Raw genomic sequence first — 27,778 nt, forward strand, 5'->3', positions numbered from 1 at the left:
AAGGAAAGGTTTCCTCAAACAGATTTATTTTCCCCATGCTTCTGTAAAGTAAATTCCACGTCTCCTCCAACTTTGCTGCTGATGTAAAAATAAGTAAGGGCGGGGAAGGAGCTATGAGGATTTACACTCGAATTCCAGCTGTGCCCAGCAAAAGGCCCTCTGAGAGTTGGAAGCAAAGGAGTGTGCTGCACACTGGTTGTATCATGAACGAAGCTGGTTATTGGCGTTTTTCTTTTCTTGTTCTTTTTTTTTTCCTCCTTACGGTGGGAAGGAGATGTGGAAAGGAGAAGGTGGCAGCGTGTGTGCCGCCCGGCTGAGCGGAGGGGCCGCGGCTTGCGGGGTCACCGCGCCGGGCAGGGGCGGCGGAGGGGCCCCTCGGCGGGCGGTTCGCTGCCGCAGCAGGTCGGAGGCTGCCACAGCAGGTCGGAGGCTGCCGGCGGCGGCCCGGGGCCGGGCAGGGATCGGGGGAAGCCCGGCTTTCCCGGGGCAGGGCTGCTCGGAGGCGCGCCGCGCCGCGGGGGCGAGCTCGCCGTGTGCCGCGGGGCGCTGCGCAGCTGCAGGCGCGGCTTTCCCCGCTACAGCGGGGTTCCCCCTCGCCTTTCCCAAAAGCCAGACCGAGAGCGGAGCTCAACTTGCGATTGTGCAGGCGTTCCGTGGGGCGTGAGTGCTGACTGGAAACGCTTCTGTGCTGTGGGGGAGAGCCCCGCGGCGCTTGGCACCCACCGGCATCGGGCTGGCGGAGCAGAGCCCGCAGCCCCGGCCCGGCCCGGCCCGCGGAACCCCCCGGGCAGCGCGGCTCCGCCCGGCCAAGCTCCGGGAACGAGCCCGTTTGTGGCCCCGGGGCGGGGGAGGTGGGTAGAGGGTGTTCCTTGTTTCGAGTAAACCAGCTGCAGTAGTTGATGGTAAAGCAATGAAGGCAGACACAATGCTGCTGTTGTTGGTTTGATCTCTAACTGGGGATTGTTAGTCTGGATTTAACTCTGTGGCAAGGGGGGCGGGGGTTTTGAGGGGAGGGGGGAAGGCGAAGGCTGTTTACAGCCAGTGCAAATAATGTGACAGCTGTTGGAGCGCGAAAAGCCCGCGCCTCGCTGGCACTCGCACACAAAAGCTCTCGCTGCGGCCGGAGTGGCCCCGGGGCCGCCCCGCCGCTCCCGGAGGCACCGCCCGGCGCTGCGGGGCCCGGCCGGGCGCCCCGGGGCCCGGCGGCATCCCGGGCGGCGGCGGCGGCGCCCAGCCGCGCTCCCCTGCCGCCCGCCGCGACGCTTCGGCGAACGCCGCTGGCCGGGGAGCAGCGTTCCGCCCCCTCCCCCCGGCCCCTCTTTCCGCCTCCGCTTGATTTACAAGCGCGGGGAGGCAGCTGGAGGAGCGGCCGGCTCCGTGCCCGGCCCCGGCGCTGGGAAATCCCTCCCGGCGGCAGGTTCGCGCCGGCCCCGGGGGCTGTGCGGGCGCCGTGTCCCGGCTGCGAGCCCGGCCGGCCCGGGGCACGGCACGGCGCGGCACGGCGCGGTGCGGGGGCTGGCAGCACGAGCACGTTTCCCTCACAAACACGTGTTGGCAGAGAAGTTGCCGCTTGAGATGGCAGCGTACGACCCCTGATCACCTGGATGTGCAGGGATCCCTGGAGTAGGTCTTCAGTGAAAAACTCCTCGTGCATAAATTCCCCGAGTGGCTATTTTCTGCTCAAGGCCTCTGCATCTAAGGCCCTCGGTGTGTCTTCTGAGCGTAGGATATAAAATGCTGTCTGTTCTTGAAGTTTGCTCCGGTACCCAGAGTGATCTCCTGGTCCTTTCAGAAGAGCCTCTGGAAAGTCGAGGAAACTTAGAGAACTGGGTTCCAGCCTATATTTGTACCTGACATAATTTCGCTACCTACGAGAACCGCTGTGTTTTATATAGTAAGTGACCTCCACGTACTATTGTCTTTTTGACGAGGCGTCTCTGGGGTGGAGAGCAGGTAAGAAGGGGGGAGATGCTTATTTCCTCCCTCACCCCCCTTTTAGTCGTTTTGGTCGATGGGTTGTCTTTATCTATTTCTCTCCAGTCAATCTATGTTTTTTTTTTTCCTTTTGGCCTTGACTGTCCCCTTGGTCCTTTATGGATTACACTGTGCTATTAGTGGCAAAAGTACACCAGTAGTCATTCCACAATTTTAGCATCAATTCCTATAAACTGGTGTTTTATATGACATGTGCCATTTTTCTGCAAGAATACTGCTTGCGAAACTAGTTTCGCCTTGGAGCAAAGGCGGAAAGATAAACAAGCCTGCATAGCCAAAACACTTGCATAGCCAAAACACTGGCAATTGCTGCCTCCTTCCAAATCTTTTAAAGTCACGGAGCAATATTTTAAGGATTATGCTGCTGCCTCTGAGGAGGGAATGTCGGCGGCGTTAAAAAAAAAAAAAAGCTAATGCAAATTAGAGAAAAATAATTTTCTTTCAGCGATATGCAATGTATTAGTCACTTGTTATCATGCTTAGAGGCAGACCTCATTTGCGCGTCTGCCAACTCGTTCACATCTGCTCAGAGCTGTTCAGGGCATTTTAACCTTGGCGGTGTCGTGTCGTAGTCCCACGGATCAAGAACGAGTAATTAAAGCTCTAAGCAGCAGCAAAAAATTCATAGCCGCCCATCTGCATCGCAGTTGATTCGCTGCTTTGTTTCGGTGCGGAGCGCCGGGATGGGAAGGCAGGGCCGGTGGCGGCCTGCACGCTGCCGCCGCTACCGGCAACTTTATGTCCTTTTAATTTCCTTTTTCTTTTTTTTCTTTGTAATTTTTGTATTTTTTCACGTGGTTTTGTTTCCTTTTTTTTTTTTTTTTTTTTTTTTTTTTTTGCCCCCGGTGCGTTCCGCACGCAGAGTCGGGCGGTGTTTGGCGCTGGCTGTGCCCACCCTGGACTGACCTTTCCTCTGAAGGTGGAGAAGGTGGTGGATGTGAGGTCGGGACACCTTGCAGAGATGTTTAGTCGAGGTGCTCGTGATGCAGCTTTCGTAACTGAGGGCTCGCCAGTGCTTTCCAGAAGTGCTCGGGAAAGCGTTTCCCATTAAGGAGAAACGTTAGCGCCATAAACCCGACATAAACTTTGGGGCGAGGCTAATTTTTATGCATTGTTTAGCAGAAACCAGCTTGTTTATTTGTTTGTTGTTAGGAGTAGGAGTAGGGAATTAAAAAAGAAAAAAAAAAAAAGGAAAACCCCCCAACTTCCCAAGCACTTTTCCTTGCGTGTACTCGCTTAAGGTCCCCGTGCCCCTGCCCTGGCCCTGGCGTGGCTGCGCAGACAAAGCCCTGCGGGAAGCTGGAGGCTTCCATGCTGGCCGCGCTAGGTACAGCGAGAGACAGAGGCATCTAAGTTTAATATTTGCCTCTTGTGCGCGGCCATTTGCTGCATGAGGAGCGGAGCCGCCGTCCCCCGGCGGGGCTGCGGGGCTGGGGGAGCGCAGGGAGCCGCTCCCCATCCATCAGCCCCGCGAAAGCTGTTGCTCCGTAAATGAGGGAACCACAGGCCCTGTCAGCCGCAGTTATGCAAAATGAAGTCGTCCGTGATCAATATCTCCCAACGTCCCCGACGGATGTGTGGGGGGGCCGCCCCCGCCCAGCGTGCCGCGCCGGGGAGCGGTGTACCGGGCTGGCCGGAGGGAAACCAAGGGCGTACGGCCCATTAATCACTCCACCCCCCGGGGGTGCGGCGGGGGCTGGGGGAAGGAAACGGGGGCCGTGCTCCGGTATTTCTGCCAGGATAACGTTGCGGAAGTGAGCGCAGGCCTTCGCCCAACTCTCGCAGGAGCGCTGGGACTTTTGTATTCGGTGTGGGGGGGTTCCCCCCTCCCACCCTGCCTCCTAAGTTTCCCGAGCTATTGGGGGCAGGGGAGTGCTCGCCGGAGCCCGGCTAATAGCGAGCCCGTGGCGCTGCGCTCTCCCAGCCTCCCGCGGACGAACAATGGGGGACGAGTGGGGGGAAGGGGCTGGCTCGGTGGTATTTTTCCTTTTTCCCCTTCCTCCCCCCTGTTTTTGCTTTTTCCTTTCTATCCCCTTCCTGGAAAGCAAAAGCCATAGGGAATAAAGGCAACAATGAAGGGTTCCCGGGATGCCGATTGCGCGGCGGCTTAATGGACTGGTCGGGGCGCAGGCCTGCGCTTTTCCTTCCCTGCGCCGGGAATGCGGCCTTAAATTACCTGAAATGCACATTTCTGCCTGGCTCGCGGTGCCGTGGGTGTGTGTGCTTGCGTGTGTGCGTGTGCGTGTGTGTGTGTGTCCCTCTCTCTCCCACTGCTGCCGCTGCTCCGCCTGCGCAGCCCGGGCTCGGCTGCTGCTGCTGCTGCTGCTGCCTGTTGTCTCTGGCAGCGGCAGCGGAAACCTCGCTCCCGTGCGTGCGCGGTGTGTGTCTGTACGTGTGTGTGTGTCTGTCTGTGTGTGTTGTGTGTGTGTGAGAGAGTGTGTGTGTCCGCGTGTGTGACTAAAATGGCGCGGCCGGCCTCGGTATAGGGAGATGCCGTGGCGGGTGGGCGATGTAAGGGAGCCCGGGCTCTCTCCCGTCTGCGCGGGGGCCCGGGGGTTCCTGCGGCTGAGCCGGTTTGTGGCTCCCTCCGCCGCCGCCGCCTCCTCCAGCAGTAGTATCCTTGTTTCCCGGCACGGCCGGAGCGGCGGCAGGAATCCCCCGGCCCCCCCGGAGCGCCCGTCCCGCCCGGCCACCGCGGAGAGCGCCTGGGGGGGACGGAGGCATCACCCGCTGCGGGGGAGGGACGGGGGGCCCGGGGGTGGGCGCCGTAGCGGCGGTGCGGGGCTGCCGGTGCGGCGGACGGGGTCGGTGTTTCCCGCGAATCTCTGGGAAATCCTTCGTGCGGTGATGCCTCAAAGTTGGGTACCAGCAGCCTCACCTCCCCCCCCCGCTGTGTGTGTGTGTGTGTGTGTGTGTGTGTGTGTGCCTTTGCAGCCACTCTATCGCACCCCCACCATGTGGTTTAACCAGAGGGAGGGGGGGATGACGTGAGTGCCCCCGCCATACGAATGTCCCGTAGCCTTCAGGTATGGGCATCGCGGTGTGCGGAGGCAGCCCTGGCCGCCCCAGGCAGCTTTGGCCTCGGGGAGCGTGTGCCTGGGCGCCCGGGTCTTCCCCCGGGGCTCCGCGGCAGGCAGTGCCGTGTGGGCTCCAGGGGAAGGCAGCCAGGGTTATTTGAAGGATCGCCAGCCATTTTAACTTTCCCTCATTGGCCTCCTCCCCCGCCCCCCTCCCCAGTTCCTAGGCTTATCATTAATTGAAAACTTTTTTTTCCTCCCCCCTTTTGGCTGCCGCCGGCAGCAGCTGAGAGCGATGCAATGATTCGCCTCGCAGCATATGGGAGAGGGGATCGCGCCGCTGCCGCTCCTGTCTGTGCCGGGTCCGAGGCGTGACAGGCGGCGCGGGGCCGCCTCTGCCGGGGGGTGACCCCGCCGGAGCCCCGCCGCACCGGGGGTGTCCCCGCGGGGCAGAGCGGCGCTGCCCGGGGAGGGGAGGATGCCCCGCCGGCTCGGCAGCCCCGGGTGCCCCCGGTCGGCTCCGCCGTGCCGTGTTTACCCGGCAGCAAGTCCCGGTCGCTGTTGACACGTGACGCTGTGGGAGCCGCGGGAGGGGGGACACGGGGGACACGGGAGCGATGGGGGGGTGGCTGCGGCAAGAGCCTTAAAATAGGGGCCGACCCCCTCGTGCTGCCTGCACGCTGCCTAAACCGAGATGCACTACTGTCGTGCATGACTCTATATGTATTTTAAAGCGGTTTAGCGATCTCGCTGGCGCATTGTGCTTAGCTTTATGGTTAAATGAAATGCCACACGTCCCGGGTAAAGGTCAAACTTCTTCTCTAATCCGCGGATCCGTGCGGCGGCTACTTAGTCTGCGGCTTCCTCCTCTGGTTTACAAAACGTGTCACTAGCGGTGATGTCGTGTGGAGATTGCTTAAAAAAACCCCACAGTATATTTTATTTTTTCATACATATATATATAAAAAGCGCAGCCAAGCCTATTCTTTTAACACTTGTCTAATATTAGATCGCTGGCTGCTGCCAGAGCTTTATACGGCGCATTGTAAACGGTGCAGCAATACGGTGTCTGTGAAGTCTCCTTTCTAGCCGTGGCACAGGTCATTGTTCCTATAAGTCGTAAATATATAAGTCGGAGGTACAAGATAAACGAGGTACCTAAACACATTCATAAGCATCAGCCCGTATTTAAGCTTATAAATACCGTGCGAGCGCTGCCCTTTAAATCAAGCTCCAGATGATCGGGGCTGAGGGCTAATCGAAGTAGATCACTACGAGTCCCCGATTGCTTTTCACTTCTTTCTCAGGGATTTTCACAAATCTAGAAATGATCCTTCCAGTGGCCTGGAACCGGGCGGCCCCAGGGCGGGGGGAAGAGGGCCCGGGGGGGGGGGGGTGATGTGGGGGAGGGCTCTGAGGCCGGTAATTTATTGCATCGCTTTTAATATCCCAAAGGCTGGGTTGTTTGCCGAAGCTCCCTGCGCTCCGTCGGTGCCATCGGCTCTCGCAGAGGTTTTTTTTTTGAACCCCGCGCAGCCCTCCCCGCCGGCTGCCGCTGCTGCTGCCGGCTCCGTGGCTTGTGCAGTGGAAACTGGCAGGCTGCCAGGCGGAGCTCGGAGGTGGAAAAGAGTAAAGGCGCCAAAAGGGAACTCGTGCGCCGCTGCAATTCTCCTCCCGAGCCGCTTCCTGGCTCGCTGCAGCCGCCGGCCCCGCCGGGCTTCCTCCGGGCGCCCCCCCCTCATCCCCTCCGCCCCTCCACGCCCCTCGCCGGGACTTTCACCTCGCAAACTCGCCGGCAGGCACCCCGGGGTCACGGGGGTGGAGAGGGAGGGGGAAAAGAGCCGGCTGCCCTGTCCCGGGTGGCGCTGCCATCGCCTCCTCTTTTCCCCCGGAGGCACGGAGAAGTGGAGTCTTCCTCTTCCTCCTTCTCCCCCTCCCCGCGGGCATCGGGTTTTTCTCATTTCCACGCCAGCAGCGTGTTAACAAAACTTTGCTGCTGCTGGCGTCAATGGCTGCCAAAAGTCTGTTGACGTTGCGAGGGAGACCCGAACGTGTCCCTTTTTAATCAGCGGCCCGAGCGGTGCGGTGTGTGCCCGTGCCTGCCTCTGCGGCGCGGGCAGCCAGGGAGGTGGGTGGGTGTTCCCGGCACGGCTCGGCACGGCACGGCTCGGCTCGGCACGCCGGTGCCCCGCTCGGCAGCACGCCGGGAGGCAGGTTAGTGCTTGCAGGCGCTTTTCACAACTGGTTTCACACGGCGGCATCGCTGCGGAACCGCGTGTGCGTTGCGCGTCTCACTCTCTTCCACCCCCCCCACCCCGCGCCTCCCTCCCTCTCTTCCTCCCTTCCTCCCTCCCTCCTCCGTGCATCACCGTCTATATTTAGCCGCAAATGGCTTTATCGGCCAGACACCTCCCGGAGGAAATGCCGTGCGCGCTCCGGCTGCCGAGCCCCGCTCCGCGCCCCGCCGCGCAGCGCAGCGGGGGCGGCCGGGGGGGCTGCGGCGCCCCGGGGCGCGCTGGCGGTGGCCCGGTGGGTGACAGCAGGAGGGAGGGAGGGACAGACGTGTCCTCGGTTTCGTCGGTGCGCTGGGGCGCTCAGCCCGCCGTCGGGGTTGCATAACGGGAGCGGCTGCGCCCACCCCCGCGGAACCTGGGTGTATAAATAGGTGCGGTGCCCCCCACGCCCCCATCGCTGTCCCCCCCGTCCCCGCAGCGCCGAGCGCCTGTGGCGCTGCCCGCGTTTGGCCGATCCTCTGTGAGCCGGTATCCGCCGACAGGCAGCTGCTGGTGGGGAGGGAGAGGAGGGGGAGGGACGGGGTGTGCGAAGAGTTAAAAGTCTGCTGCTTGTTGCAATGAAATTATGGCTGGCAGTGGCGCCGCTGCTCGTTCAGCAGACCTCCACTTTTAAACAGTTCACAAGAAGTTCATCAGGGCGGCGATGATTATAACTGCGCACACGCGCGCACCCGGGGCGCACGGCGACAAGGGGTGGCTTTGGGGAAGGGGCTGGCAGCCCTCGGGGCGCGGGCTCTGACCTGCCTGGTGGCCCCGGGACATCCCAGCACGTCCCTGCGGCCGGGCGGGTTCTGCCCTTGCTCGGGTGGTGGTGGCTGTGGGACATGGGGCCTCCAGATTACCCGCTCTTGGCTGGCGAAGCTCTCGCTCCCCCCATGCAACTTCAGCATTTCGCTATCTGCACGTGTCAGGGGATTGATGGGCTTCAGTTCAGGCACCTCGCCTTATCTTAATGATACATTTCCAGCGGGGAAAGCAGGCGGGGAGGGCGCAGGCAGCCCCTCGGAGGAGCCTGGCCCCAAAGGGAAGCGGGGCACAGAAATCGGGGCTGTGCCGTCGAGGCCCTTCCCTGCGCCGGTGTCTGTCCCTTGGAGATGAGGCAGCGCACGGGGTGGCTCTAACCTTACGTAAAACCCTAAATCACTCTCTCCATGCTGCTGCTGCCTCTATTGAAAACATTACGAGCGGCGCATCTGGAAACCAGTAAATCTGTCCAGAAAACGTCTTTCCAGCGAAATAACTCCTTTTGAATGATAGCGCGGTAACTAAACCTCCGTGGATTTTTGTTTCCTCGCGGCGATTTGTGCGGACTTCATTAGGAAAAGCTAACCGTTGTGGAGAAAGCAGGGTCAACGCGCCGTTTCATTAATATACATTTGTTCCAGACGTGGAGTTTTGCACAAAAGGCCTCTCTGAGGGGAGAAAAAAGTGTTGGGGAACAAGGCTTTCCTGCCGTTTCAGTTCTTAAACCTCTCTGAACGTGTGTGAAGTATTGTGTTAAAGGCCCAATCTGGGCTTCTTCCCTATTAAATGCCAAAGTGATCATTTGCATATTTTGTAGCCTGACAAAGGAAATGAGTTTGCTGGGGAAGCATGGATGCTTTGGGAGACGTTAGGCATTAAACTCCCAGTGGTCAATCGCCCGTTACTGGCTTGTGTGTGTGTAAAAGGAGTATCATGCCTCCTGCTTAAAGGCTTCTATTTTTGTGAGAGAGGAAGAGCTGAGGGATATCCTGTGCATTAAAGGCTCCCCCTACTTATTAACCCAGCATTTAGCAGCAGGATGCAGGCTGAAGCTCAGTCAAAAGAAACGACTCAACCTCCGAAGAGCAATTAAAATCTTGCACTGGAATAAATCATGCGCCGCGATAATCCTGTTAATAAAACGCAGCTTGTCCTGACACTTCGCTCATGCAGCAAACTAGAATTTAATGCGAGCGGAGGTGGCATTAGGCAAGGTAGAGGGGAGGAAAAGCCTTTCCCTCTGTGCCACTGGACGTGAAAATGTGGTTACCTTTCACCTGCCTCTCTGGCTGCACACAGCGCCGATCCTCTTGGACTGCTAATACTTCTCCAGTGAGTCCGCTAATGATTTCTTTCCCTGGAGTGAGCAGGCATCATTGAATTACTGAAAGCACTCGCAGCAGCAGCAGCAGCAGCAGTGGCAGCAGCAGCAGCAGCGCAGCAGCTCCAATGCAGAAGCCACCAGGGCTCCTTGCTTAATCAAATCAAGGGGTGGGGAGCTCGCCAACCCACTTACTATTTTTAACCCCTTTCTCCAAGTTAGTCATGTGCAGACGCTGAAAGGGAGGGTTTTATTTAGATGCCGTCTGTAGCAGCGTCTCTTCAGTTTTAAGTCCTCGTGTAAAAGCCTTATCAGCAATCAGCGTGGCTAATACACGCGGTATGTGGTTGTTCTTGCCATGCTCTCCTGCTCCTGTGTGTTCCCAATGCAGGGCTTCTGTGAGCTCCTGTGGGTTGTTTAAGTGTCCCCCCACGCTCACGGGGTCTCCCTGCTTGGTTCAGTCTGTGTGAGACGAAGATTTGGGGACTGGTGCGTACTCGGCCGGCTGAGTCATTTCTTGTGAAAATGAAATGCTGCGGAGAAACTTTTATTTGTCGATAGTCTGGAATGATTCTTAATTTTCTGGATGTGCGCTGGGGAAAAGATCCATCTCCTCTGACCTATAAATGCCCTCAATTTGCTCCTTTATTGCCGGGTATCTCCCTTAGCGGTTAACGTAGGCAGCTCACTCCCAGCACCAATCCTGCATTCATTATTAATTACCCGGAGGGAGGCTGGCTGCTCCGCCGTGATGTTTGCACTTCCTCCTAGACAAATCTGCTCAACTTTTTTTTTTTTTTTTTCCTTCTTTTCTTTTTTCTTAATAGAATATAAAACCTCGAAGAAAAGCGTTGATTTTTAAGGAGACGTCATGCTTTCTGCAACTCCCCTGTATGGCAACGTTCATAGCTGGATGAGCAATGAAAGGGTCCGCATGTGTGGAATTAATGAAGACAGGTAAATATTTAAGCTTCTGGCGAGTTAAAGCACACTGTGGTTCTGCAGAGCGAGGTCTCGGAGTTTGCTCACTTCCCTAACGCTGGAGCAGAAAGCTGCCACCTTGAATCGAGATCAGCCCAGCTTGGAGGGAGGGCAAAGGAGAGAGTCAAGACGTGCCTGAGAGCAGTAGAGCAGATGCTGATTTACTATGGAACAGGCAACCTGGGTCAGTGAAGTGGGGACGCACCCAAAGCAGCCTTTGAATGTGCTTTTACAATTAATTTATTGTTCTGCATTTGTGAAGGGGGATTAAACCAAATAGTGCACGTTTCCTTGTGGTGATTCTCTGCAGCAGAGGGGCTCGTGCCTGCAATTTGGTGTTCCTTGCCTGTGGACCAACAGCTTGTCATGTGGAATAGGATCAGTAGTGTCTGTCTCCCACAAGTGAATTTCTCCTCCTCCTCACCTTTTTTCCTGCTGAATATAATTCAATTGATGATCAAAATCACAGTTTTTGATGGGATGACACAAGCACTGGCAGGTGTCCCCTTCCCTTAAATCCCAGCTCTTTAAAAAGCAAAATGATGCTGGACAGAAGCTGCAGATGCGCCTCCAGTTCTCTGTGCCAGTTTTGTGTGGTTTTATGCTTTTCTCTCTTCTCATTCTCTGTTCTCACTGTTGTGTGAACAGCCTCCAAAAAGCTGGTGGAAGTTTTTGGTCTTTGCAGGGAATGCTATTTGCAAACATAAACTGAAGGAAAACAGCCAAGCATCTCACTTTGCTTTCTCACCCTCCCTCCCCACTTTCCTCCCAGTTGTTCAGGGATAATAACTGCATGTGCTGCTTTCAGGGAAGGTGAATCTTTTAAAAACAAATGGAATAAAATTGCATTTCTGCTTTATGGTGATGATATGCCTTTAAGCACTTCGATTGAAAGGAGTTCTTTTGGGTAATGCTGAAACTTTCCTTCTGCTGCATGTCAGTGATTTTTATCCCTGGGATTTGAAATTTGGCACTAAGGTATATTCTTTATTGGTGATTTCTGTGATAACAAGTCCCAGAGCTGCAACACTGCTATGGCACAGATGTGCAGCTCCCTCTTAAGCATGGAAGAGCTGATGTTCATATGATATTAGCGTGTGTGTTTTAATTTTATCCTCAGCAGTCTTTATGGATGGTATATGAGCAGAGTATGTTTAAAATGGGATATTCTTCCCTTGGAAAAAGGAAAGGGCAAGGAGCAAAAGAGAAGACCTTGACAAAAACTGCTTGCCTTGGAAGAGGCTGCTCTGAGATGTACTTGGTGTGTTCTTGTTGTCAAAGTCCTTTATGCTTATTTTCAAATGGTCCTTGCTTTTCAAAGTAGTCAGCATGTATGGGTAGAGAGAAGGATTAATATGTTATCTCATGGGACTTCCCTAGGGGAATCAAAACATGGAGGTGATCTGATATTGCACTGATCTGAGATGCACAGGATGTTTTCAAATAGTAAGCTTCTGTTTTTCAATAGGAAAATTCCCGTTAACGATGCTGATGCACCGAAAAGCAGACTGGAGTTGAGGGAGGAAAATCACCTGAACCACAGTGTGGTAAGAAGTTACAAGCTTCATGCTGCAGATGAATTTGTGCCTGTCCTCCCCACCATGACTGACTCCTGCCCCTGGCTGTTACTACATGATACATTTGGAGAAATGATTGAAACACCTTCCTGTTGCAGCCCTAGTGGGCTTGGGCACATTCAGGTTGTTTCTGTGAAACAGTGAAGTTGGGGCTTTGTTTATTTATATTGTTAATTTCTTGATGCTTTGTGATGTGTGTTCTTGTATGACTTCAGATTCTTGGTTTTGCTGTTACGTATGAATAATGCCATGCAGAACACCGGCATGTGTGACAAAAATAGTTCATGTAAGCATGAAGAACATCAGTGTTCCAGCAAAGCTGGTGGGGTTTTCCTTTCTTTGAGTCTACATGGGGAGCAGCAGGTGGGAAGGAAATTTGATGGCAGACCTTTCTTCATGCTGCACCCTCAGATGCCTTGCCCCATGAATCATGTGGCAGTGGTGAGCCCCAGAGCAGAGAGAGGTGGAAGGAGAGGTCCTGGAGGAGGATGAGGAGGAGAGGCACTCAATCCTTCTCTTTCTAGTCTCCATGCCACAGCCCACCTCTTGTTCTGGGAGGGCTGGGACTAAAGGGCTGATTGCACAGGAGCAGTGCCTCTGAGCATTGTCTCTGGGCCACTCCTGGCTGCTTGAGTCCTCACACCTTTGTTCTTGGCTGTTTGAATTTTGTATTTGGAGAGATTGCTGTTGATGTTTGTGGTGTTATACATATTACCCTGTAAGTTCCTGTTCTCCCGTTTTCCAGTGTAATCAGCCTCTGTACGTTTTCACAACAAACAGCATGTTTGCATTGTTACTGTTTCTCGTCCAAAATGCTGATCTATGTGTAGCTTGAATGGTAGTCGTGTCAGTGAGATGTGAAAGTAACGTGCTTCTTGTTCTGTAAAGGTGGATGCGACTACAGCACATCGCATCGACAGCCTCGCAGCTCTGAGTATGGACAGGACTGGGCTCATGCGAGACGGACTCAGAGTGCCCAGCAGCATTGTCTACTCCAGCTTGTGCGGACTTGGCTCGGAAAAATCGCGGGATGCTACGGGTTCCATAGCCAGCCTGGGATTTACTCCTGAAAGAAATCCAGAGATACAGTTTAAGTCTAATCCTCCCGAAGCGGTGGAAAGCGCAGCTGTCTCTGGAAAAGCCCCGAACGGCTTCAGCGCTATATACAAAACACCACCTGGAATACAAAAAACCTCTGTCCCCACAGGGGAGACGCTGGGTTTGGACCGAGCTGCAGGTGACAGGCAGAGTCCCCTCGGTGTCAATGGTGCTAGTTACCTAAGGCTCCCCTGGGTAAACCCCTACATGGAGGGTGCAACGCCCACCATATACCCTTTCCTTGACTCACCAAATAAGTATTCGTTGAACATGTACAAGGCATTGCTACCTCAGCAGTCCACCTACAGCTTACCGCAGCACCTGGCTTACTCGCCCGTGTGTACGAACGGTGAACGTTTTTTATACCTGCCTCCCTCCCACTACGTTGCCCCTCACATCCCTTCGTCCCTGGCGTCGCCCATGAGGCTCTCGACTGCTTCAGCCTCTCCAGCAATCCCGCCTTTGGTGCACTGTCCGGATAAGAGCTTGTCGTGGAAGATGGGTGTGAGCCCGGGCACGCCTGTGGACACGCACGCCTACCCCCACATCCAGAGCAGCAAGCAGCCCCGGGTCCCCGCCGCCAAGCCAGCCCCTGCCAACTTGCCAGGAGATCCTGCACTCCTGCTGCCGCACTCGCCCCGGCCATCTCCCCGCCTCCCCCTGCCTGCCCAGGTCGGGGATGCCTATGCTGATTTCCACAAACATTTCCCCAGGATCACCACCTCGCCCTCCTCTGCTGTTACGCTCCCAAAGCCCTACGTGAACATCGGCAGTGAATTTCCACCCGCTCGCCTCTCCAATGGGAAGCTTCCCAAAGGCAGTGATGCTGGGGAGGCACCCCTGCCATCTGCCCCCCATGCACGGAAAGCTGGCCACGACAGGAAGGACAGCAGGTCACCCCCACTCCTGGAAAAGCAGACCCCGACCAAAGATGTCACCGACAAACCGCTGGACTTGTCGGCGAAAGTGGTCGATGCAGAAACCGCTGGCAAGTCTGACCACAGTAAGAAAATTATGCCAACAGTGCTGGTGCATGGAAGGGCAGGAGGGGGGACACACTTGCCAGGCGGTGACATCGTTCAGAAAGAAACCATTTCTCCCGGGAACAGCTGCCCCATCTACAGGCCTGAAATTATCAGCACGGCGCCATCCTCCTGGATTGTACCCGGTCCCAGCCCCAATGAGGAGACTGGGAAGAATGTCCAACTGAAAAACAAGGCACTGGACTGGGTTATGCCACAGCCACGGAGCTCCTCCTGCCCCAGGATGGGTGGCACGGAGGCTGTGGTTGGCAGCGTTTCGGGGACGGTGTCAGCAGGGGGACGGCCAGCATCGGCGTCACCAGCTCCCAATGCCAACGTGGACTGCGCCAAGACGGCGCGGAGCTCTGCGGAGAGCACGGCCTCGGTTATCCAGCACGTCGGGCAGCCCGTCGCCGCCCCTGCTGCCAAACACAGCAGTAAGGTGGCCAAGTCCTGTGCTCAGGAAGCCAACTTCAAAGCGACTGAGACTGCCCTGGCCTCCAGCCCCATCTTCCTGCCGCCCAATGAGGCGTTTCGCTCCCCTCCTCTGCCCTACCCCAGGAGCTACCTCCCATATCCAGTGCCGGAGGGGATCGCCATCAGCCCCCTCACCCTCCACGGGAAAGGACATGTCTACCCTCATCCTGTCCTGCTGCCCAACGGCAGCCTCTACCCCACCCACCTGGCTCCCAAACCCGGCCTCCCTTACAGCCTGCCAGCCGGGAGGGGGGAGTTCATGACCTACCAGGATGCTCTGGGAGTGGGGATGGTGCACCCCATGCTGTTGCAGCATTCAGCTCTGGAAATCAATAAGGAGGAGAAGACAGAACGGAGGTCACGGTCTCACGAGAGGGTCCGCTACGAAGACCCGGCTCTGCGGGGCCGATTGCCAGAGCTCCTGGAGAGCGGTGGGAAGATGCATTTCGAAATGCCCAATGACAAGAGCGTGAAATTGCACCAGAACTCTGGCCATAGTAAAAACTCTGCAAAAAGCGACAAACACCTTTTCCCGGATCTTCTGCGAGACGAGCAGGAAGCTAAAGGCGAAGCAAACGTAACGAAAGCCAGCTTTGCTACAGAAAGCAGCAATCAGACTAATGACCCTACAAAGCACAAGGTAGAGCAGGCGTCTCAGCACAGAGATTTTATTGTAATGAGAGAGGAGTTTGGAAGAAATAATGATGTTCACGAAACCTATAATTTCAAGCAAGCCCAGAGTTCATCAGTGTTCGGCTTAAGGAAAGAAGATTTATCTGTGAGCCAGCCTAAAGAGAGAGTGGCGGTCCAGCCTTCTCCTGTTTTCTTGGAAGGCGCGCACGAGAGCGATGCTCCGGCTCTGGCTTTTGGCAAGGTGCAGGAGGACGCGAAGCCGTTCTGCATGGGGACCGCGCCGCCGAGCATCGATGCCAGCCAGACCTATACCAAAGAGGGAGCCGACGAGGCGGAGTCTGCCGACGGCAAAGCGCTGAAACCCAAGCCGTCCAAACTGGCCAAGAGGATCGCAAACTCTGCCGGTTATGTAGGTGATCGATTCAAGTGTGTGACCACGGAGCTCTACGCCGACTCCAGCCAGCTCAGCCGGGAGCAGCGGGCGTTGCAGGTGAGCCCGCGCGGTCCAGCACCCGCCGCGCTTGCTGTCGGTATTTATTTCTCTGTTGCGAGCCACAGTTGAGTTTTTAAAGTTGAGAGAAGCGACGCAGGTGGGGAGACCGGAATGATTTTTTTGTTGGGGCGTACTGGCCATAAATTGGTTTTAAATAGCAAAGTGAGTTTATTAATGAGAGTGAGGAAATGTAAAGAATATGTGTGGCTTGTAGGTATGTATGGGCTAGCCAGCTTTAAAGGGCTGTTACTAAAATCTGATACAAATGTTAATGCACGTTAATGCAATGTTTGTGCAGTTTTGAGGGGAGTTGGACAGGCATGCATGTTACCTTGGCTGTAATTTCTGAGCTGGCCTGTGGTGCCAGCCAGCACAGCATACCCAGAAGTTTTGATTAGTATGCCAAGCGTGCCATTGGATGGTGAGGAGCTGCAGTCATGCATTAGTGGGTCTCAGGCAACGTTGGTTCCAAGTGAGTGCCTAGGGAAGAGTAGGAGTGGTATTGAGGTTGATGCTGAGGGATGATAGACAGATATTGTGTAGGAATATTCTTAGGGTGTTTTACTTTTAATGAAGGGATGAGTTAAGCCAAATTGTTTTGCATTGTTAAGAAAAGAATTGGTTTATGCTTATAAAAATGGATGAAATTATCTAAATGATCCATTGAGTGCCCATTTTAATTACATAGATGGAAGGATTACAAGAGGACAGTATTTTATGTCTACCTGCTGCTTACTGTGAGGTCAGTTCTTCAAATTTTTATTACTAGACTCTTACATAAACCTTTGAGTTAAATTTCATTTCCAATACACAAAGGGAAGTTTGTGGGCCATGGTCGTCTTTTATTCATTGTACGGTTTTGTGTTGTTGTTTTTTTTTTCCTTTTTAATTTTATTTTATTTCTTTTCGTTTTTGTCTCTTTTTATCTCCAAAATGGAATGTTTTTGTTTTATATATAATATACATTTATATATAATCTTTTATATATATATACTTATATATGAAAGAATTGTGTGGCTATTTGCTTATAAGATGCTAGAACACTTGTTTTACAAGTCAGGTGTGTTAAAATCCTACCCTTAGCTGTTTATATGAAACCCTGGTTTTGAGTCAATTTTTCTTTGGAAATGCTTTCATATAAGGTAAGGTGTAAATGAAGTAGTTTTTATTGCAAGACTTTTTTTTTTTATATCAATTCTCTTTCTAGCGTGCAATGATGCGCTTCTCAGAGTTGGAGATGAAAGAGAGAGAAGGCCAAACAGCTACCAAAGACTCAGAGGTCTGCAGATTCAGCCAGGCAGATTGGGAAAACTTGAAAGGAAACAGTGAAAAGAAGCCAAAGTCTGTTGCTCTGGAAGATGCCATTGCTGACCAAAATGACAATGACAGATGTAAGCGAATTTAGATGGCTTTCTGAAGCGTGTATGTGTCTCTTTGCCATGGCAGCTTGCAGCAAAGCAAGCAAATCTTCGTGTTCTCCCTGTGTTGCTGGTGAAAGTCACTGACCTCATCCTCTGCAGGTGCTGAGTTGCCACGGCTGGTACCCTCCGTGCTTGTCTTGGGGCTTGCAAGTTTCTGGTTGCCATTGCACCTGCTTTTCGGGAGATAGTTAACTGTCTGTCTCTGCCTTAGGGAGATCCTCTTTGAACTGAGGGGGTACCACACCAGCCAGTGAAGGCAAAGGCCCAAGGTTATGTTTTAAATACAGAAAGGATATGGGGGAAGACAGGAAAGCAAGGAGGAGTTCAGCTTCCTGAAGTTGCAGTAGCACTGAGAGATGCCAGTGTTGCAGTCTTCAGAGCAAGGATGGAGGGCAGAAGAGTGAAGGGAAGTGGGGAAGGATGTGATCTGCCAGGCTTATCCATAAAAGCTGGCAGTAACAATTCCAGGTGATAAGAAGTTATTTTCCTGGTGACTTCTGCAGTGGCTGGGAGGTGTGTGAGGCACAGGTTCTTGCAGGCAGAGTCTGTGAAACTCCCAGTGATGCTGTCTGTCCCCTCTAGGCTGTTACAGGGTGTCAGAGGACTGGAAAATGCAATGTCCTAGAAGTAAGATAAAAACTAAAAAATGGTATTAGGGGACTTTTTACTACATGCAAGAGAGATTATTTCTTTTTTGTTTGCACTCTAGGTAAGCATATGGCTTCTGTCAGTTTCCACCTTTTCTTTGTTTTTTTTGTTTTACGTAGGTATTTAAAGAATGGATCAGTTCCTTCTGTTGTTACTTTGTTTTGAACAACTCAGAAAAAAAAGATCGGTGCTGAAAGCATTGCAAAACAAGGGGAATTGTACTGCAGACTGCACTGTGTGTGTGTGGCTGTGTAACTCAGTGGTTAAGTGTGCTCTTTGTTGGTAGGTGGAGATTCGTGAGTAGGGCTAGTAGAAAATTTCATTCAGGCAATTTAATAACTTTGAGTTATTGTTCTGGTCTCTGGTTAATGCTTTTGGCAGGGAGCATGCTGGTCAGTCGTACTTGCTCTTGCTTGGTTACTCACCTAAATTAAAGTTACTGTGGCATTGCTATCACTGAAACAGCCTCCACCAAAACTGGCATGGCAAAACAGCAAGGGAAAGTTTTAATTGTGGAAGTGGAGAGGGTAGCAGGGTGGGGAGAGGCAGGCTGAGCCTTTTCCTTCCCCAGGCTGTACCGAGGCAGCTGCGGGGAGGAAGGCACAGCTGCCTGTGCTGAAGCTGAGAGCTGGGCAGGCTGCTGCCCTGGCTGTCCCCCCTGCAGCCTCCCTTGCTCCTCAGGGATGCCCTGGTGGTGCCCTCTGTTGAATCCCACCCCGGGTGTGCAGGAAAGCTAGAAGAGCAGCAGCAGTCCTGCTGGCTGGTTCTGGCTGCAGAGAGGGTTCAGCAGAGGGGGGATGATGGGCTGTGGAGTTGAGAGGGGGCACAGGGGATGAACAGAGGGAGGGAAGGCTGGCTTGCTCAGAGACATGGGACTGTGGAGAGTATGAGTGTTAGAGCACAATTGCATGCTGAAACTCCTCCCCCATCCTTGCAAAAGGCTGATGATATGGTTTGTCTGTAAATTCACCATTTAGTGAGATCTCTGGCACTTGAATCTGCTGGCTAAAATTTGTTTGAGACTGTTAAATAACTGTTGGAAGCAGGGAAAGTATGTTCAGTCTTATGTTAGTTCATTTCTCTCCTCTGCTAATTAGCTCTGACTTAACAGGCTATTTCAGACTTTGGCCAAATGTCCAAACTCCTAAAAGTTCTGCTGAGGGAGCTCCTTTTTTGTTTTTGTACGCCCGCCTGGGCAGCAGCAAATACTTACCGGTACAGATTCAGGTCTCAGTAAAAGTTTTTTATCGTGGTGGTTCACCTCCTGCCCCTCGGGATAGCAGCTGATAAATCAGGAAGCCGAGTTTCACACCTCTTGAATGCCTCTACTGTGGTGGCTTGGGCTGTGTGTTGGGGCTTGAGCCACCAGCAGCCTTACTGCATTTCTCATTGAGAGAGTGGCAAAGGGGAGATGAGCTCTGGACCTTCCCTTTCCCTGTGCTGGGAGCCAGGGATGCTGATCCTTTGCCTTCCCTTTGCCTTCAATTTCTGACCACGCTGTTGGTGTGTTTGGCTTTAAAGCTCCCGATGGTTTGCGGCCTCTCGTGTTTCCTTTCTGCCTCCTGTGAGCGATCTTGCTGCTGGAAAAGTTTCCCTGCGTTTGGTGTTTGTCTGGCGCTGGCTTGAAAGCGAAACCGCCGTGCCTTTTCCCGTGTGAGGAGGGAATTTAGGAGTGAAACCGACGGGCTGTTGTGCCTGCACTGGCAGCGCTTCACCTGCCTGATGAAGAAGGAAACTGCATCCAGAGCTGTGATTGTGGCACGGAGCCAGCTCCAGGGCTCCCCTGCTGCCGCTTGGCACGGAGCTCCAGCGCCGATCGGGCCTGGCAGCTGCCTGCCCCCTTGGCTCCTCTAAACCTGCCCGTGCAACGAAAGCCTAAACAGCACAGGCAGGTGATGCTTACAGAGGCATTGCATGGGATGGAAACTGCCTTTTTTTTTTTTAGCTTGTCCTAGGAATTGCTGGTTTTCCTAGCTGTGTTACACGTGTATAGACTTTTTTGGAAGCACACGAAGGCACAATATCCGGTTCCTTAAACTTTTCCTCTGACTTGGCAGTGTGTGATTTTCTGTGCTGGGAGTCTCCTTAAGTTTGAGCATTGAGAAGGGTAAAAGAGGTGGGCTTTTGTTTTGTTTAGCTTTTTGTTTTGCCTTTTTTTTTTTTTTTTTAAGGCCCAATTTAAGGCAGGTAGCCATGTTAGCTAATTAATGAGCAATTAAAGCCGATCAGTAAATTAGAAGTGCTTCAGTTCTCTCCCATCTCGTCTGGGTTTTGCTGGGCATCTGAGAGCGGGCATCTGAGAGCAGCCGCAAAGCTGCTTTGTTGCCAAGGTGACTTGTAAATGTTGCTGAGGCAATGCTGCTCCAGTGCATTTTCATAGCACAAACATGATAAATTATGGGATGCATATGTCATGAGTCATAGGATTGTTCAGAGATCAAGTGATTTAAGCTATTGGCACGGACACACACATCAATACGGGCATGTGATGATCGCATGTCGGTTCATAACAAAGCTCTTCCAGAGGTTCTGAAAATCATACCCGAGTGTGAAAGAGTGAATGAATTCTACAGACTGTGAATTTCTTGGCTGGGGGAGCATGACTTCACCTGTTTATTTAATTTTTTAGGATGGGAGACAGTGCCTGTTTAAGCCTTAGCTGGGCAAAATTACTCCAATATATTAGAAGCCTGATCTTAAGGCAGGTGTGAGGTCATAAAGAAGAAGTTAAAGCAGTTGGTGTGTGTGAAGGTAAATGGTGCAATGTGCCAAAACACATTGCACAATTGATCTCACAGCATTGTAGTGAGGTACCAGTGTCCCTTTACATGGTGATGCCCTGCTTTTCTTTTTTCTTGCTGGGCTGTGTGTACCCTGGAACAAATGAAAGATGGAGGCAGTAAACATGTCCTTTGCCCTGGTCAGTTATTACCTTCCTGCCACAGGACATAAGTGGAAGAAAGAAAAAAAGAAGTCTGTGCACTGAGAGTGGTGGTTGCTTGTTTGTGCAGTGTGGTAGGTTTGAGCTGAACGCAACAAATGCAGAAAGCTCCCAAGCAGAGGTACCTGCAGGGAAAAGTGAGATCAACTGGATTCCCTCTGCCCCATGGGATACTCAGAGTTGAATTCTGAGGATATCTTAGGGAATTTCTTACCGTTGTTGTGATCTCCCTGCTGAATACTGGGTTTTAGCATTTGGATAGTCATTACTGTTCTTGGATGAATAAAGGCTGCCTTGCAAGTAAGTGAGCGCAATGAGAGGTTGCTCCTGGGAAGAGGAAAGGCTGTTTTTAGCTGCCATGTTATTTGAACAAAAGAATCTGCAGCTTGAACACTAAGATGTGTTTCCTTGTTTGCATCGAATGGGAGGGTCTGGCCTTGTTGACAGCAGTTGACAGCGACAGGAAGATGGAAAAACGAAAGAAAGTTTTTTGGGTAGCGTGTTTGTGCGTGTCTGTAACTGCTGCTTGTGAGATTGTAGCCTGTGCACTGAGAAGATGTTGCTTCAGACAGAAACCAGCTGTGAAGAAGCATCTCTCTAAGTCTTCCTTGTTTCTAGATTGGTAGGACAGTGAGAGATGGTTTGAATTGTTGGTGCTGGTTGTCACAGCTGGTGTGACACTGGCAAATACTGGAGGCTTGAGGAGGGAACACATTTAAGAGTTTAATCTCCTTACTCATAGAGGTGTGTTGCTATGAGAACTCAGCATTTATCCTGTGTTTCTGGCTACCTCGCCACTGTTTGAATAATGATGATACGAGAGCTCCCAAGTATTTTGTTGTTGTTTTCTTCCTCAGGCAGAGAAAAGGATGTTGTAGATACATGGCACAGGAAGGGGGGTGGTGGGAACAAAAGCAGATAAATTCTCCTCATCCTTGTTGGGCACGCACGTTGTGCTTACGTTGCCGTGCTTCTTGTTGACATTTGTATCTTAATTTGGGGAGACATTGCGTCTGATCCCGGTTGCTTGCAAAACAGTTTGAGGACGGAGCGGAATCCGGTGGTAAAATATTAATAGAGCCTGCTCTCCGTGAGGCAGCCGCAGCTGTGCCAGGGGGGAAAAAGGAAAAACCTCTGGGCTTGAGACGTGTCGGGGCAGGCTGCGAGGAGAGCCTGGCGCCCGTGGGTGTCCCCAGCCGTGAGTGAATGAGTGAGGGAGCGAGGGAGGGAGTGACCTTTGTGCTTTGGCACTGAAATCTGGCTGCGGGAGCGCACAGGCAAGGGCACGTCCCGCGGCTCCCGGGCTGCTCCCGCTCGGAGCAGGGTGGTTACACAACCGGGATTAGTGTGCGGAGATGGAGATGCCGCTTCCCTGATGGCCTTACTGCGGGAGTGGGATTGAACAGCCACGGGCTGCACAGCCACGGGCTGCACAGCAGGATTGCACAGCAGGATTGCACAGCTGCATGTGCAGTGGGCAGCCCTTGAGAGGGATTTCTGTAGCTCTGTCCCCAGAGCGTCCCTCTGGGATGTCACCCGGCCAAGGTGTCACGGAGCTGCTGGCAGCCGGGGCTTTTTGGATGAGCCGCAGTAGGTGTGTGCTGTTCTTCCCAGCACGTGGAGCCCCGGAGGAAGGCTGGCAATGACAAGCTCTTAGCGAGGGCTCTCCCCTCTTTTATTTTTCAGCGCAGTCTGAGCGAGCGGCGCTCGACATCCCCGTGCCAAGTCCTCTTGCAGATAGAGCAGGAATTAATCTGCAGCAGGTTGCTTTCGGTGGTGGCAGGCTGGAATTAGCTTGCTGTTTCCTGCAAGCCGTAAAGATTAAGACCATCACCCCCCCTGCCCCCCCCCTACAGCCTGCTACTTCCTTTGACCCTGCAAGAGCTTCTCTGGGAATTGGTCAGGATGTGCCTGCCTTTTCTCAGGCCAGACAGTGTTAGGAGCAGGAAAGCTATCCCCAGTGTAGTGGCTCTCAGCGTGAACCATGGCGTGTGGCTGTTGGTGCTGCTGGAGATGAGAGGGCTCTAAGACAGCAGGGGTGTGGCTGAGAGTGCCCTTACCTGATCTCTTCAGGGAAACTGACCACAGAAGTATAATGTTTCCTTATGAAAGGAAGAAAATAGCAGATTGCATTAAAAATGTAAAATGAAATCCGATAGACGCGTTTATTTCTATTGTGATACTTAAAACGTGGCTGGGCCAGCTGCTTTTATGCTGTGTGAAACAGGACTGCTGGTGCTTTTGGTGTGGTTATAGGGCACAGCTGTGGGGCGGCGTCCTCGTTCCAGATGTGTGAGCACAGGGTGCTGCCAGATTCATTCTGCTCTGGGGGGACTCTGCCACTCAGAGGCACGGCCACAGTAAGCTGAGTACCTGTTCTCTGGAACATCTCAGCGCTGCTGGCTGGGAGAAGTGTGACAAAGTGCATTTTAAAGTCTTGGAAGGAGCATGTGTTGGCCAGACGGCCTTGTGGAGCATCGCGTCGCTGAGCAGCGGAACAGCCCGCGCCTCCCGCCCGCTCGCCTGCAGAAAATCAGCTTTTGTTTTGATTTTTCTTGGCCCATATCTTGTGCTGTTTTACAAGCAGCCCTGCAGGCAGCTTCCCAAGCAGTGTAGAAATTATGCTGGGGTGTCTTCTGGTGCCGACAAACATTTCCAGAGCCCTTGGTGCTACTTGGAGCCATTTCCAGATTGTGGTGAGGAGAAAACTCATCAGGGAAGCTTCCCCTCGCCACACCCCCAGCCTTCCATTGCTGACAAAAGGTATTCTGGGGACAGTCATGAAACCAGGAGGGGGTTGGCAGAGCTGTAGGAAGGTGCTGTCAACATAAAATGGGACAGTTTGGCTGCCTCCAGATGCTGGCAGTGGTGGGTCTTGGAGGGCACAAGAGGGGAGAAGGGGTTGCAGGGCAGCAATTTCAGCCCTGATAAGGGGGTAGAAAAGTTGAAGGCCAGGCTGGACAGGGCAACTGTAAAAAACTGAGTAAAAGGGAGAGAGGATCTGCAGGAGGGAAGGGCAACGGAGCTATCAGTAGTCCAGGTAGGAAAGCAGCAAATGTGTTTGCAGGAAGGGAGGTGGGAGAAGGAGGAAGGGCGGGAAGGAGGAAGAGGAAAAGGGACAGAGAGCCATGGGGAGGTAGGATGGACCATACAGTTTGCCAAACAGCAGCAGAGGTGTGGAGTGTTGGTCAGCCAGGAGCGCTAAAACATGTGAGAACCACGACTTCTCTGTGGGAGTTGTAAATAGGAGCTGATTGTCTGTGTTGAAGTCTGTACTGCATCTCTGCCTAACCTTGCCTTTGCTAGCTTGGTTAAATCCAGGAAAATAACGTTACTCAAGATAGTGATTAAGTGTAATTTTAAATCAAGCATCCATTTAAAATTGCATAGGCTGTCTCTGAATTTGAGCAAACAGTATTGGAGGAGAGCTGAAGTTGGTGAGGGCAAGGCAGCACGGGTGTTTTTGTGGCTAATTTGTCAGACTAGTTTCTAGTAAGCTTTTCAGAGCTCACCCTCTTGCTATTGCTGGAAATACTCCTAGAAAAAAGTGAGGTCTGTTTTAAAAGGAGGTGACAGAGATCATGTGAGGTACAGTGACTGGTTGGTTACTTGAAGTGAGGAAGCCTTTTTATAACCTTGGATTCAAGTAGTGCTTTTTTGCAAAATATCACAGCTATTCTTAGTGGTATTTCTGTGTCCGTGTGTGCGTGTTCTGTATACCATTTATATCTCCAGAAAAAGGGATGAATGCTTTTAAGCCAGACTCTGCAATTTGATGGGAGAAGTTAGTGAAAGATTAGGAATTAAGGGAGGACTAATACTTGGTTGTCATCAGAAGGTGTTTTTGAACTGGATTGCTACTTGCCACAGTTTAGGGGGGTGAGGTTGCTTTCTGAAAAGGGTTTGTGCTTTCAGTATCTAAAGATGTTTCTTTATTTAAAAAAGCATATTGTGATGTTTCTATGGATACAAGTATAGTGAATATTGTGCTTCTTAGATTAATGTAAAAACAACACAAAGTAGTGTTCATTTGGGAGTTTTGTGCTTAACTGTTGAGAAAACTGCTGCCTTAGGCTGGGCAGAGGAGACTTGTTCCCAAGTACAATTTTGTGTTTATTTGCATGCCTCATGAGCTGTAATTCATGATGGAGATGACATTGAAGAGATCAGAGAGCAAAGCCTTCTCACAGTGAATTGTGTCGTATTTATTAGGTCTTGTGGTATTTGTTTGTTTTTTATTTTTAGGTAACTTTTCTAGTACAGAAAACAACCGAGGTCACTTTCTTGAAACTCCAGAGGAAAAAGATCTCTCAAATGAGAAATGTTATTTAGAGAGACATTCTGTATATGAAAAGGCAGAAGACCAGCCAACAGAAGATTTTGGCCAACATTCATGTCCACGTCTGGACAGGAAACGTAAACACTCTGGTGAGAGAGTGCAAAATGATGGCAGCCAAAATGAAAGCTTTGTGGATGAACTGCAGGACGAAGTTGTATCAAAAGCAAAAAAGAAAAAGAACTCCAAAGGTAAGACAGCATTTTGCTTTGGTTTCTCTCAAGGAATGTCTTGTGAAAGGAACGTCCCTTTGGCTTAATGTGTTTCCATTTTTGAACTTGCTAGTTACTAATGTGAGCACTGTCATTTCACTTTAAATTATATATATGTATATATATGTATGTATATATATGTGTATATATATATGTATATATAAAAAACTTGGAATGTAAGGATAAAGTCATTGGCCCTGTAGCCACAGCAGTGCAAGTTACTGTAGTGCATGTAACCCGTAATGAGCGAAGCTTTAAAATGCATAGTGTGGTGCTAAAGCTGAGACTATATGCCCCGAAAGTGAAATGTAGCTTTTGTTTTAAGTTGAGGGGGCTTTTTGATTAATTTTTAGTTATTTTTCCATTAGATGACTGGCCTGAGAGGGAAATGACAAACAATTCCTCTAACCACTTAGAAGAGCCCAATTGTAATGAGGTGACCAACCTGAAGGTGTGCATTGAATTAACAGGGCTCCATCCCAAAAAGCAGCGTCACCTGCAGCACCTTAGGGAACTGTGGGAGCAGCAGGTGTCACCAGAGAGATCCCCGTCCGGCAAGTTGGGCCGGCAAAGCAGGAAAGATTTAGCTGAGGCTGTTCAGCCAGAGGCCACTGCAAAGGTCAAAGACTTCACAGAAGAAAGGCACACCAAGAAAAGGTCAGAGGCCAAAAGCAATAGAAGTTGGTCTGAAGAGTCCCTCAAAACAAGTGACAATGAACAAGGTATGCAGAGACTACTAGGGAAACCAGCTGGCTTTAGCATTTACAGTGACGCATGCTGCCACCGATGTGAAGGAATTGTCGAGAGTTTTTTTTCTTCTTTCTTTTTTTTTTTTAAACTATATATATATTTCTGTAGATGTCCATTTTTGTAAGGACTGACACCTCCTCTTTAAGAATTGCACTGTAGCTGATATTTGTCAGACCAGAAAACGTGTTTGTGTATGTGTGTGTAACTCTGTGTTTGTGTGTGTGTGTGCGTGTGTGTTTTGGCTTTAAATATTTTCATAGATGATGTGAAGATGAAGTTTATCTCTAGAGGAGAGCTGGGGAGGGCATAAAATGTGGGCATGCTTTTGGGTGAGAGAGGGAGCAAATGGGCTGCTAGTTGGTGTAAGGGTGTTTAACCACACGTAGGGTTTGAGGGGCTGTGAGCTTCTAAAGCAGCATCAGCACGGCTACAGCTGTTCTTGATCTTGGGAACCCAACTCCTCCAGCACCTCAGCACTGCTGCCTTCCCCTGCCTTTCCCAGGCCATTATGCTCAAGAGCAGATCTCATCCTCCTCCTGACAAGGATGCTTTGCTGGTTTGTCCTGAGCACATCCTGTAGACCCCTTGCGCCCCATTTCCTGGCCCCTTGGCAGAGGTCTTCCAGCAGCTCTCTCCTAAGGGGTTGCTTCCTCAAAGCATATCAGCTTCCCTTGACTTGTTTTTGGCTTCTTCTTTACCTCTCACTCCACTTCCTCTTTTCCCCATCCTCCCTCCCATTTCTGTTGATTCCCTATCCTAAAGGAAAGGCTGTGGATACAATCTGCCAAATTTTCACTGGGATGTACAGGTCACTCTCCTGTCCTCATTGTCCTCAGCCCCTGGGCACATTTTCTGCTCTGGTGCTATTCTCCTTCCCTGCAACATTTTGCTGCTGTATCTTGGCTGGAGAACTGATAGGGAATGGAATCACACAGTGCACAGGGCACTTTTCTTTCTCTTTTCCTGCTCTTACCTCTCAGAGCACTCTGCTTGTTTTTGAGGATAGACTGTTTCTGGGAGTGGAAGCTGCATGCATGGCATTTGGGCTCCTTGCTCCTTCACAAACCTGGGAGCTTCATTACCTGGAACACATTCACATTCCAGCTGGCCTAACCTATAGTTCAGCTGAGATCCCCCTGAAAGAGGGAAGCATGAGGAGAGTGGATCCTCTTGTCCCATGCCATGGAAAAGACCGAGTCCAGATCATCCTGTGCCAGTGAAGATTTTCCTTGGTAGTGTCTCTGAAAGTCACAGGCAAAAGTATCAGCTTCCCTTCTGTCCTAAAGCTCCTCATCTGTCCTTCTCCTTGGTAGGATTGTCTGAGGGCAGAAACCCCCAAACTTTGATGCTTACTGATGGGGAAGGATCCATCCAAAAGGATTTGTGCAATAGGAGAACAAAACTTAGTTTAACAAACCAAGGACAAAAAGGAGCTGTGACTCTTAGTTCCTTTGTTTATGTGCTGCCTTGGTGAGCATGGTATTGGCTCAAACACCCCTGCCCCTCACCTTGGTACTTTCAGAGAGAGATACCTTGTAGAGATCAAACCAGGGTCACTAACAAGAGGCTGTATTGTGTAAGGATGCTCTCACTTTGCCCTGGAATGCCTCCTGTGGCAGTGACAGGCTCATGGCCTTGGGAAAGAAACAGAGGTGGCTCCCAATTTATGCATTCAGGTTCACTTGCCCTGTGGCTGTGAAGAAACTCTTGGGTTTGGAAGCTACTATAAAACCATAAACTTGATCAAATTGTGCTTTGCTGTTTGTTGTACAAAGACAGTGGATATCATTCAGATAATTTTGCTGGTGCTTCTCCAGG

At 51.9% G+C, this 27,778-nt stretch overlaps 1 protein-coding gene across 8 annotated transcripts in view; it reads left to right on the plus strand.

The window, feature by feature from the left end:
- The window catches only part of BCOR (BCL6 corepressor), a 59,104-nt gene that overhangs the window by 9,013 nt on the left and 22,313 nt on the right, over window positions 1-27,778 (plus strand). For 3 of the 8 annotated variants that reach the window (XM_063181941.1, XM_063181924.1, XM_063181948.1), the window contains exons 2-8: window positions 10,199-10,328; window positions 11,821-11,899; window positions 12,818-15,649; window positions 16,341-16,394; window positions 16,860-17,043; window positions 24,908-25,189; window positions 25,579-25,932. In XM_063181941.1, coding sequence (XP_063038011.1) covers window positions 10,243-10,328; window positions 11,821-11,899; window positions 12,818-15,649; window positions 16,341-16,394; window positions 16,860-17,043; window positions 24,908-25,189; window positions 25,579-25,932 — 3,871 coding nt within the window. In that variant the 5' untranslated portion in view covers window positions 10,199-10,242. Of the gene's footprint in view, window positions 1-1,532; window positions 1,954-10,198; window positions 10,329-11,820; window positions 11,900-12,817; window positions 15,650-16,340; window positions 16,395-16,859; window positions 17,044-24,907; window positions 25,190-25,578; window positions 25,933-27,778 lie in introns of those variants that run through there. The other 5 variants (XM_063181933.1, XM_063181932.1, XM_063181961.1 and 2 more) reach the window with 5 other exon arrangements.

The sequence above is a fragment of the Melospiza melodia genome, chromosome 2 (assembly GCF_035770615.1).
Source record: "Melospiza melodia melodia isolate bMelMel2 chromosome 2, bMelMel2.pri, whole genome shotgun sequence".
NCBI lineage: Eukaryota > Metazoa > Chordata > Aves > Passeriformes > Passerellidae > Melospiza > Melospiza melodia.